Genomic DNA, 25,318 nt, shown 5'->3' on the forward strand with positions numbered 1-25,318 from the left:
GGCTAGGACTGGATATGTGGAGCAAGAAGACAGAACCTGGTGTGACTCTGACACTGGGTTCCCTTCCTTTCCTGTTGGTCTGACTAGTGTGAGGAAGGAAGTTCAGAATACTGTTCTGCGTCATTCCTGTGGCTAGGCAGACTCCCATGCTCAGGGGCGCCCCCGCATGGCCACAGTACAAACATCTCTCCCCTAACCCTCCACACCCTGCCCCCCGCCCCAAGTAGAGAGAAAAGAAGAAAAGGGACCCTGAGCAGGAATGAGAAAGACAAGGGAAGAGAAGATGGGGCAAAGAAGAAGGGAAGGGACAAAGACCAAAGTGTAATTAATAGCCACCAGAATGAAGCAACAGTGGAGGATCGACAGGAGTTGGACAGACAAGACAGGGCAGGGGAATGACAAAAATTCCACCACCACCACCCCCCGTGTTTCCATATGTCACTAGTAACACTCGCCTCCTCTGTGAGGGCGGATTCCCCAGGGAATGTGAGCCCACAGCCACCAGAGTGAAACCCTCAGAACACAAGTGAAGCAGCTGCTACCACGGCACCACACAGCACCCACCACGCTGCCCTGCCCGGGACCAGGCCGGCATAGCTCAGCCTGTGCTCTGAGCTCCCCACCCCACAAAACCTGGTCTCAACCTCCGTGGAAAGCTCTGCTGAACAGCCCAAGCACAAGAGAACAGCACGGTGAGTGAGCAGGTGTGGCGCCCTAGAAAGAGTTCTCTGACCATCAGTTTGAACACACTTAAGGAATATCCACCAAGTTCCTGGTCCAAGTCAGCCAACTGGGCTGGGGCATGCTATCTATGCAAAGCTGGGGAAAACAGCCCATTGTCACGAAATTAAAACCCATGTCATGGTTTTGGCTATGCTTTTTAAGTTCTTATTAGAGTAATAACCTGAGGCATTTACCAGTAAAATATGACCACCCTAGAAATACGCCACTCGCTTGGCTTCTGCTTGGAAAGCCACCAGCTACTTTCCTATCAGCTAGAAAGAGGGAGCCAGACTTATGGATGACGTGAAAGGAAGGAGCCGCAGAGTCCGCGTTCAGCAGGAAGTCCTTTATAACAGCGAAGTTGATACACAGTACTAGAGTAGGGCCTGTCACGGCCACGGGAGCAAGGGAGCAGGTCTGCAGACCAACACATTCCAGGGCTCCCGTCACACTGACATACCAGAGTGACCGCCAAGTACCCCCTGAAGCTCCGCCCACCCACCAGTTCAGTCAAAAACTATGTCACTTTTTATATCTTCGTTTTTGGCCATTGAAGATAAAGTCCACCATGATGACAGGATTCAGCACAACAGTCTTTCCAGTCATGTCAGAGATGGACGTCCCAGCTCTTAATGAGAAGCAAAAGTTCGTTTGACTTCTCTTGCAAGGACCAGAGAGAATTTGTTTCTTCATGATCTGTTGAAATATTTATAGATACTCAAAAAAACCCAAACAGAAAATAACTAACAGTCCATTCTGTGCTCTGTTTCCCTGGAAGATTGCTCATGATCACCCCTCCAATAGCTAGAAGGGTCATGTGTCTGGGAACAAAGAATTAAGACACTTCAAAATAAGCAATAAAAATCCTAGTGCAACACTCAGAAGCAGATGGTGGCTTGAGAAGGTTAGAGGGGGCGGGAAGTGGGTGCTCTCTTTCGGAGCAGGGTATGGCCTTTGGGAAGCCGAGTGGATGCACAGACAGAAGCAGCAACAAGCAGGAAACACTGCTGGGGAGACCCACTTCCTTCTAAGCTCTCCCCGGGTACGAGGGTGTCACATCACCCGCACTCTGACTTCTCAGGGCTGAGGACCCTACCCCTCACCCTCCACCCACTCCGGTGACCTGCACGCTAGGCTGAGTGGTCTCTGAAACAGGCTTAGGCCAAGGCCTGGGATGCAGCTCTGGAGGGCCCAGGTAGACAGACCTCTTCCGGGCTATTCCAAGCAAGCACCTGGGAAGCTCACTTCCCCAGGCAACCAAGAGGCCTAAAGGGAAAGGGAAGGAGAGGCTTCGAAGGCTTGGGAAGAAGGAACGGTGGCCAGCAACACAGTGGCTTTGTACCTGGCTCGGTTTTATGGGAAGACCTGCTGCCACTGCCACCTTATCCCTGCGCTGGGGACAGACTGCATTCAGTCTGCAACCAGCAGCCTGGAGACTCCATATGCCTTTCGTATGTCGACACGGGGATATATTTATTATTTTTAACTGATATAAATGCAACGGCTTCGACAAGCTGCTCAGTCCTCTGCCCCGAGGGGTTTCTGCCTTCGGGCCTGCCGCCAGGCTCACCCCAGCTTGCCATCTGCCTACCCCACACCGTGGGAAAGTGGCCCCAGGATGAGCAGAGAGGATACACACCACCACAGGTGACCAGGAGGAGGGCCTACCTCGATGAGACTTCTGTTTCTAACCCTGAGAACCTAAGGAATTGTGAAGGATGGGGAGAGGGAGCTGGGGTTAAAGGTCACCGGGCTTTTTATTGCAGTTAAAGCAGACTCGGACAGGATGGTCCCAGCCTCGAGATGGGACAGCCCGGCGGTCATGGGAGCACTCGTCACAGAAGCCCTGGCCGCAGGCCCGGCAGTGGTGCTTGGAGAGCTTGATGCTGAACTCCTTCCGGCAGTTGTGGCAGTGCAGGATCTCGTGGTCGGGCACCCAGTAGGCCGGCCGGGCCGCATCCTTCACCAGACCTGTGGCAAGGAAGGAACCATGTTGGGCGGGACACGCGGAACCCAACACCCCATCCCACGGTGCACGAAGGAGTCCTCAGACCCTCCAGGGGCTCCCAATGCAACTGCACACAGAATCACCGAGAGACCTTTTACACGGGCAACGCCTGGTCTTCACCCATTCCACCCAGGCCACAATCTCAGGGCGGGGGCCCAGGACCTGAAATGTGCGTATCTATTAAGCTCTCCCGGTGTTCCTAAGGTGCCGCTGCATTAAGAACCACTGGAGCAACAAGAAGTCGGAGTCAGGACATATCTTCATTTGAATGCCAGTTCCACTGAGCACCAGTTAATTAGCAGCTCCAAGATTACAAGAGGTTACTTCTCAGGCCTTAGCTTCCTCATCTTTAACAACCCACCTTCAAGAGGTGTTACGGGGATTACAAGAACTAACATGTCTTACGCAGGGGCCTGAGACCCGACAGCGGGTGAGCACAGTTGGCAGGCTCTGTGCGCCAAGGGCAGCCTGCCTCTCCCAGTTACCGTGACAGCAGATGCAACCTGAACTTCAAGCCTGGGCAAATCCATCTATTCCTACACCCTGGAGTCAAAGCTCACTGTCTGCTCGTCCTGTGAGCCACAGTGATTACATCTGTTACAAGCAATTTTCATTCCCACCCACCCAGGAGACCTTGGTCTCTCCCCTACAAAGGGCTGCAGTACCCCAGCCCGGACAACCCTGCCTAAACCCTCCACACACTGGTGGGTTTCCCTTCCTCTCCCTCTTCCCATCTTGGTTACAATGCCTGGTCTTCACCCCATTCCACCAGGCCAGAAGTGAAGAGCTATCTTACATCCTAAATGAGTAATAGCTTGGCTGATGTGGCAGATTAAACACAGCCACAGATTCTCTGACACTCGTGCCCCCTCCTTGAATCTAGGCAGGCTCTGTGCCTACAGAAGACTGTACACGTTTCTAGGCCCAGGCCTTAAAAGAGACTGGCAGCTTCTACTTGTCTCTTGGAATATTAGCCTTAGAGCCTGAGCCACCATGTAAAGAAGTCCAACTACAACGAAGAAACCACAGGAGAGGCCTGGAGGCTTTATGGAGAGAGAGGGAGGGTCTACTTCCAGGCATCCCTGCCAAGGCCCAGCAAGTGAGTTAGGTTTGCTTGGACCCTCGAGACAGTCCAGCTGCCACACTGGAATACCAGGCAATGCCACTTGAAACAGAAGAATTACTCTCCCTGACTTAGAGTTGTGAGATGTGGTAAAATGGTGGTTGTTTGAAGCCATTACATGTTCAGGTCGTTTGTTATGCAGCAATCAGTGGTGTAAGAGAATGGCCTCCGGATAGAAACACGAAACCACTAAGGTATTCCACAGAGTTAAGCAAATGTTCATCCATTTTCAGTCACCTTCCTGCTGCCCGACTCAACCTGGGTCTGCAAGCCTTTGACAAAATGACAGCCCAGGGCCCTCTGAAGCCTTCCATCCCACACACACTACACCCAGAGCAGCACTGCCGGGCCCACCTAGTGGTATGTCCATGGCTGTCACCACGGCTCCCAAAGTGTTCTGCACAGCCTCGCCCACCTTCCGAGCAATTAGTGTCCCACCTTCGTCATCCGCCTGTGCCTCAGCGACATCTGTAGACAATGATAAAGGAAAAGCCGTCAGCTCTTAGTCATTTCCCAAATGGAAACTCAGGGCGGCAGCAGAGCGCTTCTGGGATCTTCCCCAGGTTCCACTGTGCTGCCCGGCAACTATCCCCAGGGGCTGGGCTGCGGGTCAGGTCAGCCCAGACCCTGAGACCGGTGGCACCTGTTAGTCCTTTACCTCAACCCTCGAGAGCTATCGTCTAACCTTTCCTTAAAGTAGAGCAGAGAGCTTCCAGAAGCATGACCTAGAACCTTCTCCAAGAGAAGACTCAGTCCAAGCCATGTCTGGTAAACACAGGATAGGATTAACCACCCCCCACCACCACCAAGAAATAGCACCCCAGCGCTCAGACTGACCAAGACCACGGGAGCAGCTGCTGTCAGTAGATGCAGTTAGGAACAGGGTGGGCATTATGGGAGTCCACTTCCCAACACCCAGTGCCAAGGAGAGAGGTCCCGCCCTCCACCCTGCAGCTCCCAGACCCCACGTTACCTAACTGGACATTCCTGGCTTCATAGCAGTTGTCACACACCCGCACGGGCACGGGGCCCCAGCCCCGCTCGGGCACCGGCCGGGTCTTGGATGAGCAGCCATCACAGAAGCCCTCCCCACAGGCCCGGCAGTGATGCTTGGTGTCGTTATCTTTAAAGGACGTAGCACACTTGCTGCAGCTCTGTTCCAAGCCCAGAACAGACAGAGACAGGTGTCATTCGTGTCTGCTCAGCTGAGAAAGCCACCAATACCCAGGGGGAGGCCCACAGGACCACCCTGAAACGGCAGGACCCCGCCAGTCCTAAGGGAGGGGCCCTAAAACCTCCAGCCACTGAAGCAGCTGTGATTATCATTTTCTTCCAAGAAGTGCCGGGAAAGGTTCTCAAATCATGTGGCTGAGTCACAGGGTTCTCAGAAGGCTAATCTAAGCCAGAAGAGAAATGAGTCTATTTTTTTAATGGCCCCGCAAAAGAGTCTCTGGGAAGCTGGTGCGGAGCAAGCTCCCCGTCAAAGGATTTGGGCCACAGCTGGGTGCTCCTTTGCTGTGGGTGCTGTCGAGATTTATGGATCAAGCCCAGGATGACTCTAACTGATCTCCAAAGGCTCCTGGCCTTCAGATTCTGTATCTATGATCTTAGGCATCTCATCAGTAATGATTGGCCCTTGCAGGTAAGGAAGCAAAAATCTATCACAAAGAAAACACTTGCAGAATAACGTGAAGGTACTCCAGGGGCGAAGAGGACACTGCCTGCCTTAATGCATCCCCCTTTCCAATGCTCGGGGAGCTAACCTGACAGGGAGAGAAATTCCACGCCTCCCCCACAGAGCAAGCTTGGGACAGGGGGCAGCGACACAAGCAAGACGGGCCATGCCAGGGCTACAGGAGCAGCCTGCCGCACCGTACCAGGATCTGGGAGTTGGGCCTCCAGTAGGCTGGTGCTATCTGGTCTGTCAGCCAGGATGTTACAGCCTTGGTGGGCCCAAGGCTAAGCTCAGACACCGACTGAGCCATGAAGTTCATCCCGTCCAAGAGGCGCTGGGCAGCATTGTTGTTGTCCTTCAGAAATCCATCAGTCTGAAATGAAAATGCAGGCCCATCACGCTCTGAGGGAAGGGACTCAAAGGAAAAGGGCGGGGGTCCTGGGTGAGCGGCACACTCATCTCCGCCAACTCAGAACCACAAACTCCCTGGCAGAGAAAAACAGGGACAGACCTTCTAGGCAATAGCACACCAACCAGTCATGACGAATGATTCTCTTCAAGGCGACCATAAGACTTGGTGCGCAGCTGCTCAATCAGGACTGAGTTTGCCCACAAACAAGATATACACTCCAGGAAACACTCATTTAACGATGACACCTCCCGCAGGAAACCCAGGCTGGGTTAGGAACCCTTCCTCTCAGTTCCTCTAATATCTGCACATCTCCAGGAATCCTGTTTCCACATGTAAGAACAGTATCTGTTTATGTAGTTGACTGTAAACTCTCTGAGAACAATAACCTATCTTTTTCACTTTTGTATTTTGTAAGTATCTAGTTCAATTCTGAGCACAGGATACTCAACAACATATGCTGAGATAATGAATGGATGAATGAATGAACAGAAGGAGAGGAGCCTGTATTCCCTAATTCCAAGGACGCTGAGGAGTGCAGCCTAAAAGTACACTACAGTGTTACTGTTTTCTTGGACTATAAACGATCTTGCCACAGAGACGATAGCTTTTGCAAGAAATAACTAAAGCAGATCAAAAACAAAAGACAGTCACAAAACACCTTGTGAGAAAGTTATACTAGTGTGAGGCCATATTAAACCCTTGGACCAGAATAGCCTGGACCATCATGTCAGGCGAGACTGGGAAGAAGAGGAACAAAACAATAGGAAATTGTCAGTTATGTGGTACCTGCAGGATCCAGGCAAGCTCAAAGGTGGACTAACCGGTGGCTTTAGGAATCACCATACAAGGGGAACATCACCAAGTAAGTCCCTTCGAGAAAACTGCTTATTTTTTTCCATGAAGGGAAAGGTTTTGGATATGTTGTGATTTATGAGTAATTCCAAGTATGAATTGTGGCTTAATGCAGAATCAAAGCAACATATAAATGCCTCATAAACAAATTTATTTTTCTAACATTTGGAATTCAAAAGTCAAATTAAAAATAGTGGGAGTCACCCGACCAGCTTGGCTTGGTCCCCAGTGTGGGGCATGCAGGATGCAGCCGATCAATGATTCTCTCTCATCATTGATGTTTCTATCTCTCTCTCTCCCCCCTGCTTCCCTCTTTGAAATCAGTAAGATATATATTTTAAATAAAATAAATAAAAAATAGTAAGGGTCTATAGTAATCCCATTTCTTAGAATATACGTCAGGAAAATTTCCAAAAAAAGAAATGGTTTTCTTACATAAAGATGGTCACTATCGCATTTTCTTTGATGATTAAAAAAAAATCATAAACAGCACGCATGAAAGTTTAAAAAGGGAATGGAGAATCAAACTATAACACTAGACATAATGTTACACAGTGACTACAAATGGAATCATGAAAAATGGAAGCAATGTGGAAATAGTATTACGGTAAGAAAAAAAGGCAGATAAATGGCATGTAAATTATAATTACAACTATATAAACATAAGCATATGGAAAATGACTGAAGAGAATATGAAAAAATGAAGTTTTGCCCTAACCGGTTTGGCTCAGTGGATAGAGCGTCGGCCTGCAGACTGAAGGGTCCTAGGTTCGATTCCGGTCAAGAGCATGTACCTTGGTTGCGGGCACATCCCCAGTGGGGGATGTGCAGGAGGCAGCAGACCGATGTTCCTCTCATCAATGTTTCAAACACTCTATCCCTCTCCCTTTCCCTTCCTCTCTATAAAAAATCAATATATTTTTTTAAAAATGAAGTTTTGCCCAGCCAGTGTGGCTCAGTGCACCAAGAAGTTGCAGGTTCAATTCCTGGTCAGGCACATGCCTGGGTTGTGGACTTGATCCCCAATAGGGGGTGTGCAGGAGACAGCAGATCAATGATTCTCATAGCTGTTTCTCTCTCTCCCCCTCTCAAAAATCAATAAAAACATATTTTAAAATAAATAAAAATGAAGTTTTATTTGCAAAGGCAGTATAACAATAGATCAACATTTCATTTACTTTATTTCAAGCTGTGCTTCTAGTATGTATGCAAAAAGAAATGAAAATAGTTAACGAACTAGAACAAGAAAAGCTCTTTAGATCATGCCTTCCTAAACCACCAAAATACTGAAAGTCATGGTTAACCTTATTTCTAAACAAGTTCCACGTTTCCACACACATGTATAACTGAACGATACAAGAGAAAGAATAATAAATAAAACTGCTCTTACTCCAGGCCACACATGCACAATCTCTGTCCGCACCACCGTATCCACAGGATCTTGGTTCCCAAACCAGTATTGCCGGCTACGATAGACCACGCCGCAGTTAGGACATTCGATCACATACCTACAAGGAATGCAAATAGATACTATTACCCTGCCAGGTTTCTGGGGAAACAAACACACCAGACAACCCTTAGCTATGTTGTTTAAACTCACCCAGACCAGGCATATTTTGCAAGACCCATCCAGGGGGAGTCGGTGGAAGCAGATGTCTTGGGCACTACGCTGACCTCCTTGCCTCTCTCATAGCAGGCCTGAAACATGGAGCACTCTGCCAGCTTCTTCTCTGGACACCAGTCCCCGTGGCCTCTTCACATCCCTGTCCAGCACCCACTCCCCACAAACCATACCGTCTGAGGGTCTACAGACGCCGAGTTTAGCACATCAGAAGAAAGTTCATTTCTCTAAAGAAGCCAGTGCCCTGAATGGTCATGAACTGAATGTATCCCCACCCCAGGCCCCAAAACTAAACTGTCAATTATACACCCATCACAGACAGAAGAAATCAGAACTCGGTTCCTGAAGAGCACTTCCGTGCGTAAGAAGAACAAACAGCCAGTGTCTGTGACCCCTGCCCACAAGCTCGAGAGACTAAGGGGAAAATAAGCTTTAAAAAAGTTCCACGAGGCCCCAGCAACAAACATGTGTGAGTTATTTTGGTTAGAGCTGGGGAGAAGTTCCAGAGAGATCCCATTTGAACATCAAATACTTTGGGATGCAGCAAAGCTGCCCCAAGCCAATCTTTCCAACAGGAGGGTGACCAGCAGCCAGCGGCTGGAGCAGGGAGAAGCTCGGGGACTCACCTTGCAGGTATAAACTCGGTTGTCATACTGGTGGGAGTAGCTGCAGCGGCTCTTGGCTTCATGAGGTACTCCTTCTTTCCCATGATTCATGCTGTTCTTACATCCAGCCCTGAGTGAAGCCCAAAAGCTGACAATGAGGCGGCCAATGGAACTGATGCTACTTACGCAGAAGAATCTGACCCTGAGCCAGAGATGGGGCCCAAACCAGACCTTGGTTATGAACAAGGCCCCGGGTACTGAGCACAGAGGACAGTTTGTCTCAGGAACCCACAGGCCTCCCGTGTCCTTGCAATCAGCATCACTACAAAGGTAGAGCAAGTAGTACCTTATCTGAGGAGAAAAAGCGAAATGGAGACACTCTTCTTAGAAACACCACCTGGCCCCTCAGTAGGAATGGAGGCGCCAGAAGATACCACCTTGACAAGAGATGAATCTTGAATGGCTCTCAGGAAATTGAAAAACCCAAACAGCATGAATTAAGTTTAACCAGGACAGGCTGCCAAGATGCCAAACAAAAACCATCCCCCAACATTTGGCAAAGCACTAAGAGGAAGCTTAAGCCGGACAAGAAAACCTTCCAAACGAACAGCGAGCCCAGCCACCCTGACAGCACAGCATACAGACCAGAACTTCAGAACGTCCCTACGGAGAAGGAAAGTCTGGAAACCCTGAGGAAGCTCAGCTAGAATGGAAAGCAACGATCCAACGGAGCCTAGCCCCTCGTGCTGGGCTCACGGGGCAAGCAAAAAGGAAGATAAATCACGCTGGCAACGAACATCCCTCTGTCCAAGTTAATCCTAGTCCTCCCCACCCCAGGCCGTCTAATCCAACACCCAAGTCCTTTTTACAAATTCAGAGCCAAGTGGTTCGGTGCCCGGCGGTGGCCTACTGGGTTCAATGCAAAAAGGCTATCAGAACAGAAAAGGCTCAGAACAGAAAGGTCTCCTCCTGTAGATGGGCAAATGTGAGCAAGGACAATAAAGTGGTGAAGGGGTGGAAAGGCAGGGAGTGAGGACACGACGTGGAGACTGCAATCTCACTGTGACGCACTGCATTTAAATCCCCCGGGCTGCTTCAGTCAAGTCACCAAACTGTGATTTAACAGCCCTCAACAGCTCAAGGTAATCCAGTGACCCCCCAAGTGTGGTCCCCAACCAGCAACATCAGCATCACCTGAAAACTTACCAGAAATGCAAGTTCTGAGGCCCTAATCAGACCTATTAAATCAAACTGTGGGGCCAAGACCCACCGATCTGTTATAACATGTCCTTCCGTTGTTTCTGATGCATGCTCACTTGAGAATCAATGCCCTGCAGCTCGCGAGCCACATGCGGCTCTTTGGCCCCTTGAATGTGGCTCTTCCACAAAATACCGACTTCTGCGCATGGGCCACGAAGTTTCAATCGCACTGTACGTGCGCACCCACACGTGGTATTTTTGTGGAAAGAGCCACACTCAAGGGGCCAAAGAGCTGCATGTGGCTCGCGAGCCGCAGCCGACCACGGCCCTATCCCCTGTAACAAAGTGTGGTCCACAGACCAGCATCAGAGGCATCACTAGGAGCTTGTTAGAAATGCAGATTTTCACCCAGAACTGCTGTCCACACTCTGCATTTTAACAAAATCACAAAGTGGTGTATATACAGACTGATGTTTGAGAAGCACTGCTCTAATGCAATGTCCTCAACTCAGACTACACATTAGAAAAATCTCAGGAGCCTTTTAAGTATTCCAGTGCCTACGCCCCACCCCAGACCCATTAAACCAGCCTCCTTGAAGGTGGGGCCCAGGCCTGGAGACTTTTGCAAGCTCCCTGGATAATTCTAATGTGCTCTAAGCATTTGCCCTCACAGTGAAAGGAATCAACTAGGATTCACAGGGACTACAGTGCTGTGCACACACTGGGCTCTCTATCAACTATTAGTTGAATAAATGGAATAACTATGATTGAAAGCCCTGATAGGAGAAACATGGGGAAACAGGCAACCTAAAGTTTTCTATAGTAAAAACTGCCCAAACCGGAAGCCAGTCAATTTCACTTCTAAACCAGGCTGAGATTCTTCATAACCATGTGTCCCGGAATCCCCTGCAACCTCAAAGTGTGGTCCCCCGACCACCAGGATCACCTGGGAACTTGGAAATCACCATCCCGGGCCCCACCCCATCCTTCAACCAGAATGTTTCATTTAACCAGACGCCAGGTGACTTGCATGCCCACTGATGACTGAGAAGCACCATTCTGAGTCTCTTTTCCCAAGATGGGGAGACAGCTGGCCTCACTTACCCGCAGCTGAGGCACAAGGAGGAGCAGGTGAAGTACTCGTCTGGGAAAAAGGAGCTGTGCGCCATCTGGTCATCGGGGATCTCACCGCTGAAGCGGTCGCTCAATGCCTAGCAAGGAGGGAAGGTGACATGAAGGCCCAGCAGAGAGCCCTGTGCTTTGGCTCTTCCGCGACTTTCCTTTCTAAGATTACACTCACACTCTCACACACACACACACACACACACACACACACACACACACACAGACACCCCTTATTTCTTACAGGCTCCACTGCAGGAAGAGGGAACTTACCTTCAACCTCCTAGGCCCAACTTGCCTGGAAAGAACCAGCCCATTTCCCGAGAGGTCAGAAGTGAACAAAGTTACTGTTCTCTACTAATTACCTTGGAGGTTATTATAAACACCTCACACAGTCATTCATTCAGAACCTCCATAGATACTGACTAATGCCCACTTCATCCTTATAAAGCTGGGACCGAGAAACCAAGACTTGAGAAGGGGGTTCGTCTTTAAGTCAGAGACACAGCTGAGCAGTAAGCAAGAGTTTCGTGGGCTTCTATCCATTTCTAACCACAGGCACGCATTTAGAGTTTACTAGGCCACAGAACTATCTCAATGCAGAAACGTATGTCATCGGCCAAAAAAACAAGAATTATTGTAGTGTTTGGCAGCCTTTTATCAACTACAGTAACCCAAAAGACAGCAAAGGGCCAAAAAAAATGCCAAAAAGAAAGAAGGTATTTGCAGAGGCAAACTGAAATTTTTATGTTGAGAGGCGCTTCAATTTCTAATCCTGTTTTCACGCATTACTTTATATTGAAAGTACTCTTCAAGCTGATTTCCCCTCCTTCCAGGCCCTTAGTCACATTCAGTGGAAAAAGTAATGTAAATTAAATAGGAATGGGCTTTCCAGGCTTCAAAAATCATTAAGTGCACACTGTTCCAAGCTTCTGTCTTTCCGTCTCCCATTCCGAGGCAGACAATCATTATTCACGGGAAGAGAAGGAAAAGTAGCCTAAAGCAACAGGACAAGATGTTACTTCCTTTGGTAAAAGCCAAAAGAAATTTTAAGATGAGATTTGGAAAAAGGGCAGATTAGGTTCTAAACCAGTGGTTCTCAACCTTGGCTGCACAATAGAATCACCTGGGAATCTTTTTAAAATCCTGATTTCTGGGCCTCATCCTCTGGAAATCAGGATTTTAAAAAGATTCCCAGGTGATTCTAATGTGCAGCCAAGGTTGAGAACCACTGACCTAAGGGCATTCAAATTCAGCTTCTGCAAGGATAACGCAGGGCCTATACGCCATCAATTGCCAGCAATGGCCAACCCAGTGGCAATCCTTGATTTAGACCCCAAAAGAGATCTGACAAATAATAATACATGTAAATCCTGTTGCCTTGGGGGTAATTTTGTAAAAACTAACTTAGGGAAACACTAAGATTTTGAGAGAAAAGATAAATGAATATACATATGAATATTAATGAGAATAAATGAGAAACAAGGCAAGAATCACTCTCTAGCCCAAACTGCTCTCCTCTCTCCTACTTCTTAATGTGATCCATCCTTTGGCGATTTTTAAAAATATATATTGTTTTATTGATTTCAGAGAGGAAAGGAGAGGGAGAGACAGAAACATCAATGATGAGACAGTGTCACTGATCAGCCACCTCCCGCATGCCCCCAACCGAGTATCGAGACCGAAACCCAGGCAGGGCATATGCCCCTACCAGGAATCAAACCATGACCTCCCAGTTCACAGGTCAACACCCAACCACCGAGCCACCCTGGCTGGTCCTTCAGGGGGTTTTTTTGGACTCACCTTTTTTATAATACCTTCTCAATCACTTTAAACACACTACACTCTGCCTTCTCTGAAGCCCTTTTGTATTCAACAACCAAATCAGTATTGAGTAATTAGGCAATGATGCAAAGCTATGGATCTGTTGTATTTCGTCTCCTAAACATTGTGAAAGAAGTTTCCAACCTTTATATCCTCTAACTCCTAGCGAAGGTCCTAACCAAGAGGTCATGGTTTGATTGCTCTGCTAGGACCTAGGAATAAAGTACCAGCACCAACTCCCCCATGCACATACCAACTTTTGTTCTCCCCCTCCTTACCTTGGCTCTGCCTCTGTGCCAGGCTTTATCCCAGACCCACAGGCCCTCTCTAATTTTAGGTTAACTACTCCCTGATTGGACAAATTACTGATAACCTTGTAGGCTGTATTTCTTAAAGGTGTATGCATGACCCTCTGGGGCTAGCTGGTGGGATATGTAGTGTTATCTTCCTAATGCATCAATTTACGGAAAGATCTGGGGAGCAAACTATCCTATATAATAAAAGGGTAATATGCAAATCAACCTCCTGTGGAACGACCGGTTGCTATGACACGCACTGACCACCAGGGGGCAGACACTCAACGCAGGAGCTGCCCCCAACCCGCAGGCCCCAATTGCCCAATTGGGGCCTGCTGGTCAACCTCTTGGTCCCTTCCCCAGGCGGGCAGGCTCCGATCGCCTGATGGGGAACAGGGAACCGGGTGTGGGTGGCAGTGGGAGGTGGGGCCGGCTGCCAGGGAAGATGGCCCTGATCGCAGGCCAGGCCTAGGGATTGTATCCATGCACAAATTTCGTGTGCTGGGCTTCTAGTTATTACATAAAAAACAAGCATGGACATAGTATGAAACTAAATGGAAAATTTGCAGAAATTAAACATGAGACACCCTCCCCCCAAGTCACTTCAGGTTGCAGTGGCAGCTTTGCACTCTCTGCGCCTATTTTCTCATCTATAAAATGGGGATACTAGAAGGAAAAGTCGGGGCACGTCCACATATCTCAAAGTTGCGCACGAAACGATCTGCAGCCTGACTCCCATGGTACATGTGCCCATAGAACCTCCATCACTGCCTGCCCTAAACAAATCAACTGTGAGTTTATGTTGGCCAAGGCAACAGTACCCTCTTATGACATCAGAAAGAGAATCCTCGTCTAACCAGCCACAGCACTTCATATGCTGGTCACCCATCCTCTGAAATGCTGGGACACACGAAAAGCATGGTACTTCCCTCACAAGTCACTGGAATGATGACTCAGACCATGACAAGCTTCAGGAGGACTTCACATGAGTCAAGAGTATGGGAATATTCAGTAACTGCTTTTTAAAAATCTGAGGTTAGTGTGTTTTGGATACAAGGGTAAGGAGAAGCTGTCCTCCTTCCTGATTGTTACTTTCCAGTAAAGATACTACCACCTAATCCATATACTTTGTCTTTCAAAAATTCCAAACCTCACATCATTCCAGGGATCTTGGGCTCTCCTCCTTCTGAGGTCCCAAAGCTGTGAGAGAAAGGCAGGGAAGGAACTCCCCTGAAAAAGCTTGGGAAAGCATTTGAGGTAAGTCTGGAAAAGGTTGCCTGGAGACCAGGTGATCTTGAACTTTAGTTGTCCTGGCAACAGTGTGGCTCTTTCTACTGAACCTGAAAGTTAGCCCCAGTCATCAAGGGCTGGCAGTGAATGTTCTGATTCAAAATGGACTCTTATGCAATCAATGATGCCACCCCCAATAGAATATAATAACTTTCTAAATACTTAAATGCATCCTGATGTGATAAAAGTCAGAGTTTCTACATTTAAATATTGGAGGCTAAAAGAAGTATTAAATAAAACCTATACAAATTCAACTTTAAAATGATTCAATTATTAAGAACTGTAATACAGACAACATAGTTAATTCAATATTAAATTCCCTTACTCAATAGGGATCTGAGCATCTCTTTTCTTTAAAAAGATTCACCTGCTTACTCAGGTATGCTCTGCTTGTAGGTATCTGGCCTGTTGCTACTATAGAACCTGCACAAAGGAGTGAGTGGTCAGGAGGTGGGAAATAACCCAGCTGCAAAAGAGGCACCGGGCCTGGACCACAATGTGGCAGGTCAGCGGGATTAATCAGGAAGCCCAAGGGCAAGCCACTAAAACAGGAAGTGACTGTCTCTCTCTCTCCCTCCAAACTCTTCAATCTTCCTCATTAAACACATTCCTGTTCGATAATGACCATGAAAAGCAGCATTTGGGCTCCCTCTGGCTCCAACAGTGCTACATCAATCAGGTGGAACCACGTAACTCAGATGCAGGTAATAACTTTTTAAAAGTATACCAAGTGGCATTAAAAAGAATGATGCATGTATTATATACTAATATAGAAAGATAACCAAGATGCATAATTAAGTGGAAAAAAACAAGTTCTGAAATAATATGAATGTATGATCCCATTTTTGAAGAAATAAAAATTGGAGTAGGGGTGTGTGTGTGTGTGTGTGTGTACATGCACTTATATAGAATTGAAAATTTCTAGAAGAATATACAAGAAACTACTAACAATGGTTACCTGCAGAATAAGAGATTATAGGGAAGTTAAAAGAATTTAACTTCTCTATGATCCCATTTATTTAGGGAGAAAAATATATTATATACACATACTTATGTATGCACATGTGTATCACTGGAAATTTCTAGAAGCATATACAAGAAAATATTAACAATGGTTATCATAGAGTGAGGGGGAGAGCAGAAAAAGGGACTCAATTCATATCATACACATTTCTGTATTATTTGAATTGTTTTATCATGAGCACACATTGCTTTCATAATTTAAAAAAATTATTTTTCAATGAAAATAACCAAATACACAAATACAACTTATGGGAATGTCCTTTCTAGAGGCAACTAGCAATATGTATCAGGAACCTTAAAAGATGGCCCCATGCTCTGACCTTCCTAGAAGTGGAATAACTATTGAGAAGGAATAGAGCAGAGTTAAAAGCATAGACTTGGAACCAGACTACCTGACTCAAATTCTTCTCCACCACTTTTACTAGATAAGTCATCTCAAGCAAATTAATTCACCTCTCTGTGTCTCCATTGCTTTTCTTTTTTTTTTAATCCTCACCAAGGATATTTTTCCCCTTGATTTTTAGATAGAGTGAAAGGGAGAGGGAGGGAGAGAGAGAGAGAGAGAGAGAGAGAGAGATAGAAACATCAATGATGAGAGAGACACATCGACTGGTTGCCTCCCACACGCCCCCAACTAGGGCTGGGAGCCTGCAACCCAGGCATGTGCCCTTGACTGGAATCAAACCCAGGACCCTTCAGTCCGCAGGCTGATACTCTATCCACTGAGCCAAGCTGGCTAGGGCATGACCCAATTCTCTTTTTTATAAAATACCACAATTTATCCATTTTTTGCACACTTAGTTTGCATTTTGTTGCTATTACAAAGTGCTATTAACATCCTCATATAGTCTCCTTGTGTTCCTGTGGAAGTTTCTTTAAGGCAAATTCCTAGAAATATGGCTAGAACATATATTATGCATATTTTATCTTTACTAGATATTTATAAATTACTTTTCAAAGTAGTTCTAAGAATTTTAACTCAACTAGCAGTTGATAAGAGTTGACTGCTTCATATAGACATTTTATTGCCAGACTTCTCAGTGTTTGCCCTTCTAAGAATTTTAACTCAACTAGCAGTTGATAAGAGTTTACTGCTTCATATAGACATTTTATTGCCAGACTTCTCAGTGTTCCACGGACCACCAGTTGGCGACTGCTGCTCCAAAGGTTTCCTTAAACCAGCATTCGCCAACCTTTCAAATCTCACGAACCACCAGTGGTCCACAGACCACCGGTTGGCAACTGCTGTACTAGAGAGTTGAAGTTTATTGGTGCATCACAGTTTTTATTGCCTTTTATATGTTTTGTCTCTCCATTTTCCTAAAAGGTTTATATTTTTTCCTAATAATATTCCTGTATGTTTTATCTAAAACTTTAAAAATCATATAGAAAAATAATCATATAAATCTATCCCTAGCTTTCTCAGTGTTCACTCAGTGAGTTAGGGAGGAACTAGACAAGGTAAAGAATGCCAGGGAGAGAGAAGGAAAAAAATGAAACAGGAAGACAGACAAGTTATTTTGGCAATGATAATTTATCTGTTTATGCCAGTGATTTTCAACCTTTTTTATCTCATGGCACACATAAACTAATTACTAAAATTCTGCAGCACACCAAAAAATATATTTTCTGCCAATCTGACAAAAAAAATGGTATAATTTTCATTCATTTACAGCAGATGGCTATTGTTGTGTTGGCTGTTGTCATTTTTTAAAATTGATTTCAGAGAGGAAGGGAGAGAGAAACATCAATGATGAGAGAGAATCATTGATTGGCTGCCTCCTGCACACGCCTTAACAGAGATCAAGCCCACAACCTGGGCAGTGCCCTGACCAGGATTTGAACCGTGACCTCCTGGTTCATAGGTCAACGCTCAATCACTGAGCCACACCAGCTGAACGTCATTTGTTTTATTTGACAATCTAAGAGAAAAGAGGTCAGTGCCCTTGACTAAATAGTCAGATATTGCATGTTCTAAAAATTCTTGCAGCACACTGGTTTAAAAATCACTGGTTTATACCCATCCCCACTCTTTTGTTCCAAAAAGGACTCAATGCTATTTGTAAAAATAAATACAACATAAAACAAAATTTTAAAAAGGTGGAGAAGAATAGACAGCCATTATATTATACACTGCTACGAACTATGAAGGCTTCAGTTAGAATGTATTTTAACAGCAATAAAATTCTAGTGGGTCAATTTGCCAAATATAGTCCTCACAGGTAGCTTCCTATTAAAGTGGTAGAGAATTGACAACTTCTAATATAAAGTGGATTAAAACCAGACAACCCCAAAAAAAGACAAAAACATTTTTTTCAAAGATCTGAGTAAATTGCAAGAACCCCACAATTGGCACTGGCCAGGTAGGTCAGTTGGTTGGAGCGTCATCCTAATACACCAAATTTTCAGGTTCAATCACATACAAAAATCAGGACACATACAGAAATCAACCAATAAATGCATAAATAAGTGGAACAATAAATTGATTTCTCACTCTCTTTCTTCCTTTCTAAAATAAATAAATAAATAATTTTTAGAAGAATCCTACAATTTCCTGGGGAGAGCCCAAAACATATGCTTAAACAAAAAATGCCTTGTCATGGACAAGAGCAGTGGGTCCCACATCTCAGTACAGCATAGTGTGTTAGTGTTAAGGAGGGACTACCTACCTCGAGAACAGAAAACGTAGGGTAGGGTCCAGGTGAAACTCTGAGGACACCATTATCAAAAATCATCAGAACTCAGCTGACGATGCTCATTTTAATCTCAGAAAGCTTCGAGATTCGTATCACCTCCTAAGAATACAGTGTAACTATTTTTCTTAAAAGTGCCCAACAAATGGCCTGGAGTAGGCCACCCAAGACTCTTAAGGGTAAAATCACTAATTACTGCTTAAGCACTCGGTGTCCCTGATGATGGTCTTATTTAAACATTAACCCAGCTATTGGCCTTGCAGTCAAAACTCATATTGATCGGATTTACAGCCCATAACAAAGTATGGATTCAGCCTCTTTGGAGAATGTTTGCAATACTTGGGTGTGATCTTCCACTCTGACTACCTTTGAGCCCTTACATGGCCACTAGCCTATACATCTAAGTACACTTTAATTTCAAATTCTAATTAGAAGTATGTATATTATGAATTATTCAAATATAATCATTTTTCATAGTTTCTTTCTTAATATTATTCACAACAGTTAATACTTATTGAACTAGTATGTTGCTTCTTAACATGTTGTTCTCATTTAATTCCCCACCTCAACTTCACTAGGAACATTCTATCATTACCCCTACTAGAGGCCCGATGCATGAAATTCGTTCAAGGGGCTCAGCCCTTGCAGCCCCAGCTTCGTCCGAAGGTCGTCTGGAAGGTCGTTCGGCTATCCGGTCTAATTAGCATATTATGCTTTTATTATTAAGATTGTTCTGATGAGGAAAAATGTTTGAAGAAAGTGCTACAAGTGTTGTCTATCTTGGGTTCCACTCTATTTCCAGCACCTCAGATTCTACCTGGCACAAAATGCACCCATTTATTTGTTTAATGAACAAACAACTGAATTCATTTGCCAAGACGAAGCAGCTGGTAAGTGGCAGAACTGGGATCTGACACAAGTCTGACTCCAGAGCCCAAGCTTTTAACCACTGTTTGTCCATTTGAGCTGCTATACAAAACTAGAGGCCCGATGCACGAAATTTGTGCAAGAGTAGGCCTGCCTTCCCCCAGGTGCCGGCACAGCTTCCCTCTGGCACCCAGGACCCAGGCTTCCCTCCGGCTGCTGACACCCAGGACCTGGGCTTCCCTCACGGCTCCATCTTCGTCCGTAAGGACGTCCAGTTTAATTAGCATATTACGCTTTTATTATTATAGATACCACAGACTTAACAGAAATTTATTTCTAAGAGTTCTGGAAGCTGGAAGTCCAAGGTCTGGGCACCTGCATAGTCAGGTTCTGCTGAGAACCTGCTTTCTGGTTCATAAATGGTGTCTTCTCACTGTGTCCTCTCTTGGGGGGAGGGACCAGGGAACTCTCTGGGGCTTCGTTTATAAGGGCATCACCCTCCTTCATGAGGGCTCCATCCTCATGGCCCAATCACCTCCCAAAGTCCCTCCAAACACTACACACTGGGCGTTAGGATTTCAACATAGGAATTTTGGGAGGACACAAACATCCAGCCTGTAGAAAACTCTGCCAAAACCACAAACCTTTTTTGGAGGGTAACTTTTCATTTTGATATATAATTTCAAGCTTGTAGAAAAATTGCAAGAATAATACAAGGAACTCCTATACACAGTTTACCCAGATTCACTAACTGTTGACATTGTGCCCTACTGCAGACCTTTTAAACTCAGTGGGTTAAGCAAATCAGCCTAGGCCCCAAGTTGTTCCCTGTGTAAACCAGAGCCTGCCTAGCTTTGTGCCAAACTCACTTCTACCCCCTCCTCCCTTCCCCTCCCAGTCCCAGTCTCTGTCCCCTCACCCTCAGGGCATCCTCATATCCCAGCTCCAATCTTCCTGTTAACATTCCCCTGTTCTCTCTGCAGGCCCTGCAGCCCCAGCGCTGCCCCAAAGGCCCTGCTCCTTTCCAGCACTTCTGTCCTAAGCCTCAAGCCATAGTAACCCAGAGGTGTACACAAAGCAAACCACAAAAAGCAAGCAGTTTTTCACCCAGATGGATTTCATGAATTCATTATAAATAATGGTAAAATAAAGAAGTACAGCCCTAGCTGGTTTGGCTCAGTGGATAGGGCATCAGCCTGAGGACTGAAGGGTCCCAGGTTCGATTCTGGTCCGGGGGACATGCCCGGGTTGTAGGCCTGATCCCCAGTGGGGTGCATGCAGGAGACAGCCGATCGATGATTCTCTCTCATCATTGATGTTTCTTTCTCTCTCTTTCCCTATCCTTTCTCTCTGAAATCAATAAAAATATATTTAAAAAAATAAAAGAAGTGCATAGTGAAGATAAAATACTGTGTTGAAATAAAACCCTTGAAATACTAAAAATAAGCAATAGAAAAGACACCAAATAAGCAAAAATACTTAAAATTAGATTATATATGCAATTATATGAGATGATAGAAAAATGAGAGATGTTCAATGTTTATATATACCAGAGTAAGCAAAAGTAGGCTTACAGTTGTTGGTATAGAAAAACACATGCAAGTTATGATTATAATAATAAAAGAGTAAACTTATACAGTATGCAGGCCAGATATTCTCCACCCCTGGATTAAATGAACAAATCCTGTGAACTTTGGTACCTCATAAACAGCAATTATTGTTATCCATATATGTTTTTGTTTTTTTCTTGGCCAAATTTCTACCTGTGATACTAGTTTTCCATTTATAATGATTACAAAATGTTGCTTACTTTAATAAATTAATTTAGGTTAAAAACAGAAACAGATGAGTCTATATAAAGAAAAACCAAAGGGCTGTCCACATATCTGAGCCTCAACGTGAGTCGGCTTACCAGAGCTGGGCCATACCACCCGTAAATTAATGCTTTTTCCTATTCCCTAAAAGCCTAGTTTTTCTCTGATATAAGAACCTATCACCTTTTTAAAAAAAATATATTGTTATTGATTTCAGAGAGGAAGGGAGTGGGACAGAGAGTTAGAAACATCAATGATGAGAATCATTGATTAGCTGCCTTCTGCACGCCCCTTACTGGGGAATCGAGCCCACAACCCAGGCACTTGTCCTTGACCAGAATCGAACCCGGGACCCTTTAGTCTGCAAGCCAATGCTCTATCCATTGAGCCAGACCAGCTAGGGCAGGACCTATCACTTTTTAACTATCCCCTAAGATTCCTCTGCACTCGAGCTCAAGATGATGTCATTTGAGAGGTGTAAACTCCACTCATGCGCTTCCTTTTCCTATAACCTCTCTTTCAGCCCAGGTTTCCAATCACCAGTATCAACAAAAGCTGGAGAACTGAGTGTTCTCACCACCCACTGGCACTCCAGTGAGAAGCACTCGAGGCGAGGCGGGAGCCAACTGACCTTCAAGGCTTTGAAGATGACTCCTGGGTGTCGGGGAGAACGGGTGGTGTTGTTCTCTAGTTGCTGCTCCAAAGCTCTCCGAAGCCCAGAGAAGTCCGTGGGAGGGTTGTAAGTCCTGGTTCCCTTGTAGTGAATGGAACTGAAGGCTTCAGGGAAGCGGCCCAGCTTCCGGAAACGGTCCTGGATGAGCTTCTCCGGCACCTCTGATGGGTGATCTGGACAAGCAAAAATAGGTAATGAACAGTGACCTTTCATTTATTTGTTTGTTTACACTCCTCACCTGATGATATGTTTTTATTGATTTTATTTTTTATTGATTTCAGAGAGGAAGGGAGAGGGAGAGAGATGGAGACATCAGTGAGAGAGAGAATCATTAATCGGCTGCTTCCTGCACGCCCCACACTGGGGACCAAGCCTGCAACCCGGGCATGTGCTCTGACTGGGAATCGAACTGTGATCTCTTGGTTCATAGGTCCACGCTCAACCACTGAGCCACGCCATCTGAGCTGTTTTTACTGACTTGAGAGAGAGAGGAAGGGGGAGAGAGAATGAGAAACACTGATCAGGTGCCTTCCGTACGCCCCAATCCGGGATCGAACCCAAAACCTTTTAGTGTACGGGACAGTGCTCTAACCAACTGAGCCACCCAGCCAGGGCAATAGTGACTTTTCTTTAAAAAAAAAACAAACTAAAAAGTCACCTGTCTTTCATTACAAAAGTCTGACTCCATATATATACAAAATACTTAAGCAGGCAGAACCAATCCATGCTGTTAGAATTCATCTTACCCTTGTCTAGAAGGACTGAGCAGGACTTCTATGAACAGGGTGCTGGTGTGTCATGATCTCGAACTGATTTCACAGGTATGTTCAGGTAGTGAAATTTCATCAAGTTATACACTTTTGATATGACGTGAACTTTTTTCTCTGTACATTCTTCAAGAAACTCTTTTTTAAAAAAATCTGCTCATTATGCCCTGGCCGGTGTGGCTCAGTTGGTTAGAGCATCATCCTGGGCCATACAGATCCAAAGTACCACAAAAATGCTGATTCCAGGAGGCATTCGAAATTTAGCATTTCCAACCTCCTCTCCTTACCTGACCATCAATTGCTATGAGTTTCTTCTTCCATTCTGGAACACTTAGATTTCTTGTCTTCCCACCAAACCAAAGTCCTCCATATTCTAACTTCTTAATATGGCCCCAGTCTGTCCACTTCCCTCCTACTGCCACTGCCCTGGCTCACCCCCCATCACTTCCCACCTAGAACTGTGAAAACCTCCTGGCTGGTCTCCCTGCCTCTTCGAGGCATGCCTCTCCAGTTCATCCTGCAGCAGGCTGCTGGAGGATCTTTTGAAAACATAGGACCATGTAACTCCCTGCTACACTTGGAGTGCGGGAAACGAGTTAAGTCGGCTCGCGTGAATTGCGCGTACTCCGCGGGAGCCGTCTTTAACTCGGTTCATATAGATTTGCGGTGGAGTGCGGGAAACGTGTAAACTCGGGCCGATTGTAACTGCGTATTACCAAATATTCGTTTGTAATCCACCCTTTTGGTGGATGGAACAAAACCAAAAGACAGAGCCATCTTATATTTTGGCGGGAAATTCACCCGCACTCCAAGTGTTAAAATCCTGTCAAACTTAAGAACTGAGTCACAGCCATCCATGATGATTCCCAAGAATATCTCCACCATTCTTTCCCATATAATCTATGCTTCAGACACACTGAGCCTCTTCGTTTATTCACTGGGTGAACATTAGAGGAGAGCCTACCATGTATCAAGCACTAGGCCAGTTTAGATATAGTAAGACAGGCAAGGTCCCTGCCTTCGTGGAGTTTCCATTCGAATGGGAAAAGATCCAAAACGAGTAAGCAAATATACAGCATGATTTCAGACAGCGAACGGTACCCTGAAGCAAATGAACAGGGGGATGCAAGGAGAGTACAACCACCAGGATGCAGGAACAACTTTCCGGGACAGTCAGGAAAGGCTCTGAGGAGATGAGAGTTGACTCTGAAAAACCCATGACTAGCGGGGGGAAGAGCAGCATATGCAAAGGTGTCAGCAGAGAAAAGGCTGACAGGACTAGTGGAGGGAGTATACACATATGTCGTGTGTGTGCACGTACACAAACGCATGAAGAGGGGAGGGCATTTAATGGGTGAGGGAAGGGAATGAAGGAGGATAATTAGAGAAGTTCAGAGACGCAGCTAGGAGTTAGAGTGAGGACACCATAATTAGGAGTTTGGATTTTATTTTGATGTAGTACAAAGCCACTGACAGGCTGTAAGCAGGAGTATGACATGATCTAATTTATAAACTAAGCTTTTAAAAAGATCTCTCTGGAGGCTGTGTGGCAATGCACTGAAGGGGGCTACAATGGAAGTCGGGAAGCTGTAGTAGAACCACCACAGTTCCCTGGACCCAACTTCCTCCTTCAAACCACTAGGGATTTGCCCTTCCTAGAGCATCCCTCTTCCCCTCTGCTACCTAGCCAAGTCTCTAGAGTTCAAATGTCACCTCCTCTTTCCTAGATCCCATTAGAAGGTGTAGCGTGTCCCTCTTCCACACTCCCACAGCGCCAGAACCTACATCACCTACGGAACAGAACACCTGTGGTTCCTCCAACTAGACTGTGATTTATTTGAGGGTGGGAACTGTGCTCCTTTTCAGCTAGGTGCCCCAGTGCTCAGCACATTGTGCACTTAGTTAACTGAATGAACAGGTAAGTGGTGGAACTGCTTTCAGGGACAATACTAATGTTCCCACCTGCATCCAATTACTGTTGTTGCACCTGCTCCCTCAACCTCCTTCTCAGGTCATGATCTTGCTTCCTATTTATCTAAGAAAACAGAAACCATAAGACAACACACACACACACACACACACACACACACACACACACACCTCTTACTTGCAACTGTGTCCATATACTCAATCTTCTCTCCCACTGTTACAGATGAACTGTCCATGCTCCTAAGGCCAACTCTTCCACTATGCATTAGTCCAATGTCCCTGCTGTCTCTTAATCTACTTTCCAGTGAACTACTCTCGTCAGTACACAAATATCTGCAATACCTTTCATCTTATATTTTCAAAAGGGAAAATTCCTTGAATTCCCACATTAGCCTGCAGCTATCATTTGTCTGCTAGCCTTTATAGAATTCTTTGAAAGAGTTGCATATACTCACTACCTTCGTTCTTCTCCTCTTATTCACTCTCAATCCCACTCTGACTAGGCTTTCATACTCACCATCCCTGGGAAACAGGTCCTATACAGATCACCAAGGACCTCTATTTTGCCAAAGCCATTCAACAATTCTTGATCCTCATCCTGACCATAAGCAGATTTTATATGTGTGTGTGTGTGTGTGTGTATGTGTGTGTGTGTGCGCGGCGGGGCCCCTTTTATTTCATATATATATATAAAAAGGACCCCACCCCCGACCTGGGTGTATTAATATATATGTATATATATATTATATTAAAGGCCCGGTGGCCCACTTAGGTTAATATGCTAAAAAAAAAGCGGGGGGG

The 25,318-nt window shown here is 45.7% G+C and overlaps 1 protein-coding gene across 4 annotated transcripts in view; it reads right to left on the bottom strand.

The window, feature by feature from the left end:
* Positions 1-1,054: 1,054 nt before the first annotated feature.
* Positions 1,055-25,318, bottom strand: part of ZFYVE1 (zinc finger FYVE-type containing 1) — a 48,300-nt gene continuing 24,036 nt past the window's right edge. For 2 of the 4 annotated variants that reach the window (XM_023761330.1, XM_023761331.1), the window contains exons 4-13: positions 21,780-21,994; positions 11,324-11,430; positions 9,041-9,149; positions 8,394-8,491; positions 8,184-8,301; positions 5,732-5,902; positions 4,828-5,008; positions 4,209-4,322; positions 2,473-2,694; positions 1,055-1,419 (exon numbers count right to left, since the gene is read on the bottom strand). In XM_023761330.1, the coding sequence (XP_023617098.1) occupies positions 1,331-1,419; positions 2,473-2,694; positions 4,209-4,322; positions 4,828-5,008; positions 5,732-5,902; positions 8,184-8,301; positions 8,394-8,491; positions 9,041-9,149; positions 11,324-11,430; positions 21,780-21,994 (1,424 nt within the window). In that variant the 3' untranslated portion in view covers positions 1,055-1,330. Of the gene's footprint in view, positions 2,695-4,208; positions 4,323-4,827; positions 5,009-5,731; positions 5,903-8,183; positions 8,302-8,393; positions 8,492-9,040; positions 9,150-11,323; positions 11,431-21,779; positions 21,995-25,318 lie in introns of all 4 variants that reach the window. The other 2 variants (XM_006097599.3, XR_002831387.1) reach the window with 2 other exon arrangements.

This window comes from Myotis lucifugus, unplaced genomic scaffold (assembly GCF_000147115.1).
Source record: "Myotis lucifugus unplaced genomic scaffold, Myoluc2.0 scaffold_207, whole genome shotgun sequence".
Classification (NCBI taxonomy): Eukaryota; Metazoa; Chordata; class Mammalia; order Chiroptera; family Vespertilionidae; genus Myotis; species Myotis lucifugus.